Source organism: Aotus nancymaae, unplaced genomic scaffold (genome assembly GCF_030222135.1).
Source record: "Aotus nancymaae isolate 86718 unplaced genomic scaffold, 86718_ANA_hifiasm-v0.15.2.pri h1tg000089l, whole genome shotgun sequence".
NCBI lineage: Eukaryota > Metazoa > Chordata > Mammalia > Primates > Aotidae > Aotus > Aotus nancymaae.
Genome location: NW_026988504.1, coordinates 24440192 through 24450557, shown reverse-complemented (window position 1 = coordinate 24450557; position 10366 = coordinate 24440192). Strand labels below are relative to the sequence as shown.

The 10366-nt window shown below is 49.7% G+C and overlaps 1 protein-coding gene across 6 annotated transcripts in view; it reads right to left on the bottom strand.

The window, feature by feature from the left end:
• Window positions 1-888: 888 nt before the first annotated feature.
• Window positions 889-10366, bottom strand: part of STAT3 (signal transducer and activator of transcription 3) — a 70138-nt gene continuing 60660 nt past the window's right edge. For 3 of the 6 annotated variants that reach the window (XM_012443912.3, XM_012443914.3, XM_064369377.1), the window contains exons 22-24: window positions 4755-4797; window positions 4363-4475; window positions 889-3349 (exon numbers count right to left, since the gene is read on the bottom strand). In XM_012443912.3, coding sequence (XP_012299335.1) covers window positions 3294-3349; window positions 4363-4475; window positions 4755-4797 — 212 coding nt within the window. In that variant the 3' untranslated portion in view covers window positions 889-3293. The remainder of the gene's footprint in view (window positions 3350-4362; window positions 4476-4754; window positions 4798-10366) is intronic. The other 3 variants (XM_012443915.3, XM_012443916.3, XM_064369378.1) reach the window with 2 other exon arrangements.

The following is a 10366-nucleotide window of genomic DNA, read 5'->3' as shown; positions in this document are numbered from 1 at the left end:
CGGGGGTGCAGCCAGGTGGACCGGCTCGCCCCAGCTGGACCCCCGCGCCGCCAGCAGCCAGTGCTTGCAGTCACTGGGGGCCTCGGGCTCAGGAATACGCGCTCTCCGGGCGGGGCTGGGAGCCAGGTTTGCGGGCAGGTTCCTTCTGAGCTCAGAGCTCAAACGAGGGACGGGGAGGCTTGCAGGCCCCAGAAGGGAGGCGCAGGGGGCCCAGAGCAGGGGGCTGGCGGGGGTGGGAGAGGAGGGGCGGGGCGGGGAGGGGAAGGGCAAGCGCCACCGCCCCACCGGGCTAATCTGCTCTATCTCTGCGAGGGAAGGCGCTCGCTCCGCAGCTCCCAGGCGCGGTCTCCAGGGCACTGGGGCACGTGTAGGGGTGGGGAGAAGCCCCGTGGGCGCCTGTGTAGCTAAGGTCGGGGCGCTTTTCCCTGCATTATCACTGCTCGCTGCCGGGGGCCCCGCGGCCAGCAGCCATCGAGTGTCTGCGTGTTGTCCCCGCTGGGTGAACTGAAGGGAAAGTGATAAAGGAGCCAACTGTGGAAGGGGAGGCCTTGGGGGGGTGCGGTGGGAGTATCTACCCCCCACCCCGCTTAGGTGGCTTATCTGAACCCTGACAGGATGAGGCCGCTCTGGGGGGAGGATGGAGCCAGGGAGGGAGGCCTCCACTCTGACACCTTTCTGCCGTTGGACTATTGACCCCCTGCTCCTCCAGGCACCTCTTACCTCCGGACTGCTGGCTAACAAAAGAGGGGGCAGAGGGCTGAGGCAACCGCCTCCTCTCAAGACCCCTTCCTGCTCCTACCCCAGGACCTGCCTGTGTGTGAGGCCCCTCAGAACTTATGCAAGGGAAAAGGAAGCCTCCACCAGCCAGACAGAGCTGCCATGCTATCAGATGGTTCCTATATAACGTTTATTTCTGAAAGTTAAAGTAGATACAACAATATACCAAAAAAAAAAAAAAAGACAAAAAAACCCCACAATAATATAAATTTTTACACTATGAAGTACACATTGGAATTTGAATGCAGTGGCCAGGACAGCAGCTTATAAACCACCTTATAGGTAGGTAAGCAACCCATGGGATTCCCTGGGCTGGGCTGGGGGCCGGCAGGGGGCAGTGGACAGGAAGCGGGCAGGGCCTGAGGACCCTGTTCTTTTAGGGGCCAGACAAGGCTGGGCTCCTCTCAGAACTTTTGCTACAATCAGAGTTAAGACCAGATATATATGCTACCTAAGGCCATGAACTTGACAATATCTGCTCCAGAGAAGTCCAGATCCTTGCCCTAGGTCCCTATGATTTAAACCCAATGGTAAGCCCAAGTCTCACCTTTCTAAATATTCCCTCAGTTTATTAGTTAAGCTTATTATGTACTGAAGAGAGCTGCTGGAGAAGCGAGAGCTCTGCATGACACATCAGCTGTCTCCAGGTGGGAGGACTGAGGCAAGCCCTGCTCATCTCAGAGAAGGTCCTCTCCCGCTTCATTCAGAGACCAGCTAATTGGATCTAACAAACAGAATTCCACAGAAACTCTGATCAGCTAAGGCAAGATAGTTTTGAGTCGCTAAATCCGGCCATGCCTCTGGGTCAGAGGTGACCCAACTAGCATATGCTGAGTGTTCCCATATGCACAGGAGAGGCGAGCTGATGGGCCTTGGCGGGCAGGCAGGGAGGCCCTCTAGCTGTTCTGCCTCACCTGTGGGGCCCCAGCAGGGAGGAGAGAGTCACCAGCCTCAGAGGGAGGCCAAGTATACACCCTGGCACAAGGGCAGACTCAAGTTTATCAGTAAGCCTTTGCCCTGCATGAACTAAGTGAAGATGCTATTACAAGTGCCGCTGGAAATCACCAAGAAACTGGGCTAAGAACCATATTCCCTGAGCTCAACCAGACACGTCGCTGGGGCCCCATAGTCTGTCTGCATCGTGTTCAACCTGTAACTCCCTCTTCTTCCATGAGGTCCTGAGACCAGGATTCCTAAAACAAACAGGACGAGGGACCTATAGACAATGGAGGAGACATGCCACTAGCAGGGTCAGGGGGACTGGGGTCGGGAGGGCGCAGCAGGAAGGAAGCCAGAATCAGAAGTATCCCAGCCCTGATAAGGCACCCACAGAAACAGCCTAGCCTCTGAAACAGCAGATCAGGTCCAGGGAGAAAGGGAGTCAAGGTTGTGAGCACCCTCTGCCCTGCCTTACCCACTAAAGGCCAATACGTTACAAGGGAAAATAAGTCTATTTATAAAAAAAAGTCTAAAATGCTTGGGTTCTCCTTAAACCTTCCTCTTTCAACACCAAAGGCCAGGCTGCAGCTTCAGATGTCTTTTAAGGGTTTGATCTGAAGCCTGTTTCAGGGATTATATAAATTATCAGCCTGAAGGAAGCTGAATGCTTAAAGCACCAAGGAGGCGGTTAACTGAAGCTTCTTTTTTTTTTTTTTGAGATGGAGTCTCTCTGTTGCCCAGGCTGGAATGCAGTGGCGCGATTTCGGCTCACTGCAACCTCCGCCTCCCAGGTTCAAGCGATTCTCCTGCCTCAGCCTCCTGAATAGCTAGGATTACAGGCGCATGCCACCCCATGCCTGGCTACTTTTTTGTACTTTTAGTAGAGATGGGGTTTCATCGTGTTAGCCAGGATGCTCTCAATCTCCTGACTTCATGATCCACCCACCTCAGCCTCCTAAAATGCTGGGATTACAGGCGTGAGCCACCACGCCCAGCCTGAAGTTTCTTAAATACAGAAAGGCTATACTGATACAGTGTTTTTTGCCCTTTAATTGTTCTTATTTCTTAATTTAAAAAGAAACCCAGGGCTTAGATAGTCCTATCTTCTATTTGGATGTCAGCAAGGTTAAAAAGTGCAATGCCAGAAGTATATAGCTACAGGTGGCCTGTGGCATTTGCTTACAGGACCAGGCAGAAGGATGCCGTGGGCACCAGGAGGCACTTGTCTAAGAACAATAACAAGAAGAAGCTGCGGAGAAAGGAGGGCAGGGACAAAACAACACAAGACATTTCCTTTTTATCCCTCTAGCCACCCCCCTGCCACATCCCCTGATCATGGCACTCAGAGAACACATCCTTATTTGCATTTAGATAAAAGCATATCACCCACATTCACTCATTTCTCTATTTTAAAAAGTGCCCAGATTGCTCAAAGATAGCAGAAGTAGGAGATTAAAAAAAATCTGGAACCACAAAGTTAGTAGTTTCAGATGATCTGGGGTTTGGCTGTGTGAGGGGTGGCGGAACGCAGGTAGGCGCCTCAGTCGTATCTTTCTGCAGCTTCCGTTCTCAGCTCCTCACATGGGGGAGGTAGCGCACTCCGAGGTCAACTCCATGTCAAAGGTGAGGGACTCTGGAGGGGCAGACAGGAAAAAGGGTTCAGTTGTCCACCCTCTGCAACTGGCAGGGCACGCCCCCAGCCCTTCAGAGGACGGGGCTCAGGCTACCACTGCTATCCAATCACTTGCCCCTTAAAGCCCAGGGATGGTGAGAAAAGCCAGGTTTACTCTCCTCCCTAGAGGACCCTACCTCTGAAACGGCCCTTTCTCCTTCCTCCCTTCACTGATTCCCAGTTCTCTACATTTATAGAAGATCTGAGGCTGTCCTTGGCTCTTCTGCCCTTGATCTACTATTTAATTCAGGAGCCGAGTCACACATGGCCACTGATCTTTTGAGATTTGGTTTGTCCAAACCAAGCTGTGCTGTGGCTGTCAAAAGCCCACCAGATTTTAAAGACGTATAGGAAAGAAAAAAATGAAAAAAGAAAAAGATCTCAACTTTTTCTTTTAGTTTTATTTAGTTTTGTTTTTTTGAGATGGAGTCTTACTCTGTCGCCCAGGCTGGAGTGCAGTGGCACCATCTTGGCTCACTGCAACCTCTATCTCCAAGGCTCAAGGGATCCTCCCATGTCAGCCTCCTGAGTAACTGGGATTACAGGCATGCACCACCATGCCTGGCTAATTTTTACATTTTTCGTAGAGATGGGGTCTCTCATCCTGTTGGCCAGGCTGGTCTCGAACTCCTGACCTCAAGTGAGCCACCCATCTCGGCCTCCCAAAGTTTTGGGATTACAGGCATGAGCCACTGCACCCAGCCTCAACTTTTTCTTAAATGTTGGATTGAAGTATGTTGGATTTACGGGGTTAAATAAAATATATTGTGAAAATTAACTTCGTCGGTTTCTAATGTGGCTGCTAGAGGATTTATATTTGCACATGTGGTATTCATGCCATTTCTACTGGAGAACAATGCTCTAGAACCTCCTACCATTCCAAGTGACCGGCTCTCGGTTGTGTACATGCGAGCATCACTCAAAAGGGGAACAACTTCCCTCAGAGGAACAACATCTGTCAACCAAATACTCACCAAACTGCCCTCCCGCTGAGGGTTCAGCACCTTCACCATTATTTCCAAACTGCATCAATGAATCTAAAGTGCGGGGGGACATCGGCAGGTCAATGGTATTGCTGCAGGTCGTTCTGTAGGAAATGGGGGGCAGCAGGAGGGGAAAGGGGGGGTTGACAAGACACAATGGAAAAAAAAAAAGAACAAAACACACACACACAAGCCATCAAACTCTGGTCTCCAACAGAAAAATAAAAGCTCAAGCTTTTTAAACACACAAGGTCACTTTGAGTACTAAACATAGCCCAGGGGCTTCCAACCCTTGGCAGATGAACTCTCACCCAGTGTCCTATTCCCAGGGATAACTGAGGATATTAGAAATAATGGCAAAACTGGGAAAGGAAGCCACTTACGGTGTCACACAGATGAACTTGGTCTTCAGGTATGGGGCAGCGCCTGGGAAGAACAAAACCAGTTTTCTTACTGTGACTTCACATTCAGTAAGCAGAGCCGGAGGAGGCCGGCTGCCTCAGCAGGACCGATTTGAAGCTCACTCCATCCTCATGCAGAGATTGTCTGGAAAGCTCTATCTGCCCCTCAGGGTTGCCCGCCCTCATCTTTACTATTTGGTATTCTAGGTACTAGCAGCTTTGAACTTCAATCCTTTGCACAAAGCTGTGCTGAGCTGCCGAGACTTTTCAGCATAACCCTTTCCCACCTGAGCCTAGACTAATGCCAAACTTGTGTTCATTCTTTCCCTAGATTTAAAAGTTTAACAGCCTCCATGTGGTCTGAGGATTCTATTCCGGCTGGTCCTATCTCTTAGGTAACTTCGCTGCATGCAGGAACCGAGCCTGTGTAGTCTTTGCATGGTGTCCAGCCTAGATACCAACATCACACAGTCTTTTTTTTTTTGAGACGGAGTTTCGCTCCTGTTACCCAGGCTGGAGTGCAATGGCGCGATCTCGGCTCAATGCAACCTCTGCCTCCTGGGTTCAGGCAATTCTCCTGCCTCAGCCTCCCGAGTAGCTGGGATTACAGGCAGGCGCCACCGTGCCCAGCTAATTTTTTGTATTTTTTTTTTTAGTAGAGATGGGGTTTCACCATGTTGACCAGGATGGTCTCGATCTCTTGACCTCGTGATCCACCCGCCTCAGCCTCCCAAATCACGCAGTCTTTAAGAGAACATGGAGATGGCTAATGCTTGTGGTTCCAAAGCCAAAGGTTATACCTCGTATTCCTACCAGCACTCATCTGGCCTCTACCACATTTTTGGATGAGGGCATGAGTAACTTCTTACTTGGATAAATACATCAATCAAAAAGCACCAAAGAGAATATGACTTTGTAGGGCAGTACAATTGATTCAAACAGAAGACCGGAGACCTGGGTCCAGGTACATCGTCAACAGCTAAGAGACCTGGAACAAGGCATAGTCTCTTTTTTTGGTGGTTGTGGTAGTGGTGGTGGTGGTTGATTTTTGAGACACAGTCTCACTCTGTTGCCCAGGCTCGAGTGCAGTGCCACAATCTCGGCTCACTACAACCTCCACGTCCTGGGTCAAAGCAATTCTCCTGCCTCAGCCTCCCAAGCAGCTGGGACTATAGGCGGCACCACCATGCCTGGCTAATTTTTGTCTTTTTTTTTTTTTGAGATGGAGTTTTGCTCTATTGCCCAGGCTGGAGTGCAGTGGCGTGATCTCGGCTCACTGCAACCTCTACCTCCCGGGTTCAAGTGATTCTCCTTCATCAGCCTTCCGAGTAGCTGGGATTATAGGCACCCACCACCATGCCTGGCTAGTTTTATTTTTTGTAATCTTAGTAGAGACAGGGTTTCACCATGTTGGCCAGGCTGGTCTTTAACTCCTGACCTCAGGTGATCCACCCGCCTTGGCCTCCCAAAGTGCTGGGATTAGGCGTGAGCCACCGCACGCAGAATAATTTTTGTATTTTTAGTAGAGACAGGGTTTTGCCATGTTGACCATGCTGGTCTCCAAATCCTGACCTCAAGTGATCCACCCAGCTCAGCCTCCCAAAATGCTGGGATTATAGGTATGAACCATCACACCCAGACTTGGCCACAACGCCCAGCCAATGTTCTTTTTTATGTATAAAATAAGAGGGGGGGGAAGAATAGGTGCCGATTTTCTATGAGCTTTGTCATTTATAATTATTCTTCTACAGTTAGAAATGCGATGATGGGGCTGGGCGTGGTGGCTCATGCCTGTAATCCTAGCACTTTGGGAGGCCGAGGTAGGTGGATCACCTGAGGTCAGGAGTTCAAGACCAGCCTGGCCATCATGGTGAAACCCCATCTTAAAAAAAAAAAGAAAAAGAAAAAAAAGAAATGCGATGATGGGAATAAACTGAATTTTAGATGCTGAATGCTTATATCAAGAGGTCGAGGAACCTTGCAGACACTGGCAGGAAATCTGGGGAATTCAGGTGAACAAACTGTTGAGAAGGCCTGGGGCAGGGAGGGGTGAGCTGCGAACAGCACGGCCATAAAACACGAGGCTTACAGAGAACCTGAAGGATGGGAAAGCATGATGACCGTGTGAAAGAAAGCACTGCAGAGCGGCTCTTGGGCTACCCTCTGAGCTTACTTTTGGCCAAGAAACTGATCAATTCAGTGCAGAATTCAAAGGAGCTACTGAGACAGGGCTCCAGTATCTTATAAATCCAATCATTTTGGCCCCGCCCTTACGGAGCTGACACCCTAGACAGAAAAGGATTTAATTATCTAGCAATCAAGATAGCTGAGGCTGGGCACAGTGGCTCACGCTTGTAATCCCTGCACTTTGGGAGGCTGAGTTGGGTGATCACTTGAGGCCAGGCGTTTAAGACCAGCCTGGCCAACATGGCGAAACCCCGTCTTTACTGAAAATACAAAAATTAGCTGGGTGTGGTGGCACGACTGTAATCCCAGCTATCCAGGAGGCTGAGGCAGAAAAATCACTTGAACCCAGGAGGCAGAGGCTGCAGTGAGCTTAGATCTCGCCATTGTACTCCAGCCTGGATGACAGAGACTCTCAAAACAAAACAAAAACAAAAACAAAAACAAATACAAGGCCGGGCTTGGTGGCTCAAGCCTGTAATCCCAGCACTTTGGGAGGCCAAGGAGGGAAGATCACTTGAGGTCAGGAGTTTGAGACCAGCCTGGTGAAACCCTGCCTCTACTAAAAATTAGCTGGGCGTGGTGGCGTGTGTCTGTAATCCCAGCTACTCGGGAGGCTGAAGCACGAGAATCTCTTGAACCCGGGAGATGGAGGTTGCAGTGAGCCGAGATCATGACACTGCACTCCAGCCTGGGAGATAGAGCGAGACTCAGTCTCAAAAAAAAAAAAAAAAAAAAAAACAAAGATAACTGAGAAAAATGCCTTCATCTGTGGCTTTGTACAAGGTTGTAAATGTACTTTATCTAATTTGTAAGTGGCTCAGAACCTCTCCCTCAAGCAGAAGGAAATGCCCTGTGGGTTTCCAGTAGAGAAGGAAGAGAGAAGAGTCCTGGGAGGATAATTATCTTTGAGACTCTCACACCATAATACTCTTGTGATGGAAAGAGAAGAAATGGTCACATGTTCACCTTCCTGAAGGTGCTCATTTTAAAACAGGGACCCCCCCTCAACCAAGCCCCTCAGGGTACACTCCTCTCACTGAGACAGGCAAATTACTCAAGTAATTAGTTCTTTTCTCCTGATGAGTGCCTTGCCCCTGAGGAAACTGGGCAGGAAAGGACCTGGCCTCCCAGCCCACAGGAAGGGCAATGGTAATGGAGGATGCAGCCTCAGACTGGGAGGTGGGAACTTGAAAGCAGCCCTGGGACCTCAATGTCTTTTGCAGAAGGAACAAAGAGCAGTGTGGCTGGGGCTGATAAACAGATCTCCCAACTGAAACACACGTGGAAAGAGAGATAGGCGGCAGACAGGAAGTGAGTGAAACTCCTATACTGTGAACAAGACTCAGGACTGGAATGAAGGAGAAAGGCAACTGTCAATTAGCTCCAACTCCCTCCTCCAAGCCCCACGCTGCCCCACCCCAAGAAATTCCTCAGAAGGAATTCCTAGGAGAAAGTAGGAGAGAAGTTGGTGGGTTTCTGTGTGTGTGCTATTTGGACAAAAACAGCTTTTACAACAGTACCTTGGGCAGGGAGTCAACCCTAAAAAATCACGTTAAAGAGCCCATCATTGGGCCGGGCGCGGTAGCTCACGCCTGTAATCCCAGCACTTTGGGAGGCTGAGGCGGGTGGATCACCTGAGGTCTGGAATTCGAGGTCAGCCTGGCCAACATGGTGAAACTCCTTCTCTGCTAAAAATACAAAATTTAGCCGGGCGTGGTGGCGAGTGCCTGTAATTCCAGCTACTCGAGAGGCTGAGACAGAATTACTTGAACCAGGAGGCAGAGGTTGCAGTGAGTTGAGATCACACCACTGCACTCCAGCTTTATAATTACAGAAAGTTAGATAAAACAAAGGCTCCCCATCAGGATCTGCACAGGGAACCCAGAGAGTCAAAGCAACAAGTGCTGAAAGGGAACAGATGGGGTTGCCCTCTCCACACTGAAGACAGCTCCAGAGATTACAGTTTTGTTTTGTTTTTGTTTTTCCTTTTTCTTTTTTTTTTTTTTTGAGATGGAGTTTCACTCTTGTTTTCCAGGCTGGAGTACAATGCCACGATCTCGGCTCACCGCAACCTCCGCCTCCCAGGTTTCAAGCGATTCTCCTGCCTCAACCTCCCGACTAGCTGGGATTACAGGCATGCGCCACCATGCCCGGCTAATTTTGTGTTTTTAGTACAGACAGGATTTCTCCATGTTGGTTAGGCTGCTCTTGAACTTCCAACCTCAGGTGATCTGCCTGCCTCTGCCTCCCAAAGTGCTGGGATTATAGGCGTGAGCCACCGTGCCCGGGCTGTTTTCTTTTTTCTTTGTAGAGGGGTCTTACTATGTTGCCAGGCTGGTTTTGAGCTCCTGGCCTCAAGTGATCCTCCTGCTTCAGCCTCCCAAAGTGGCAGGATTGCAGGTGTGAACCACCATGCCCAGCTGAGATTACAGGTTTAATGTAAAATAATACTTTTAGGCCGGGTGCGGTGGCTCAAGCCTGTAATCCCAGCACTTTGGGAGGCCGAGGCGGGTGGATCACGAGGTCAAGGGATCGAGACCATCCTGGTCAACATGGTGAAACCCCGTCTCTACTAATACAAAAAATTAGCTGGGCACGGTGGCGCGTGCCTGTAATCCCAGCTACTCAGGAGGCTGAGGCAGGAGAATTGCCTGAACCCAGGAGGCGGAGATTGCGGTGAGCCGAGATCGCGCCATTGCGCTCCAGCCTGGGTATCAAGAGCGAAACTCCGTCTCAAAAAAAAAAAAAATAATAATACTTTTAATTTCTTTATTATTTGTGAGACAAGATCTTGCTCTGTCGTCCAGACTGGAGTGCAGTGGTATAATCATGGCTGACTGCAGCCTCAACCTCCTGGGCTCAAGCAATCCACCCACCTCAGCCTCCTAAGTAGCTAGGACTACAGGCACAAATCACCACCCCTGGCTAATTTAAAAAAATTTTTTTATGGTCTCACTATGTTGTCTAGGCTGATCTCAAACTCCCAGGCTCCAGTGATCCTCCTGCCTGGGCCTCCCAAAGTGCTAGGACCACAGGCATGAGCCATCCAGCTAAAATAATTTATACGTAACATATAAATACATATCCTCTTACACATTAAAAAATACGTTATTTGCAATAGTTGCACATTCTAAATACCGATCCCTTCCCCTCCACCCAGTCACTGTCTTCCCCTTCAAACATGATGCTCCCAGCTTTTCTACTCTGGTGTAAACTATTCTCCCATGCTGCTAATAATCATGTCCTCCAGAAAGCCTTTCTTCAGCCCACATGCCTGCCACACTGACATGGTTCAGTGACAGGCAAAAGGCAGTACACTAGGCTAAAATCCGTGCTCAAACCTTCCAGCGTCTACAGAAGCACTGTGCCAGCTGGGCATCCTGTTAACAAAGAACTGTCTTCACTTT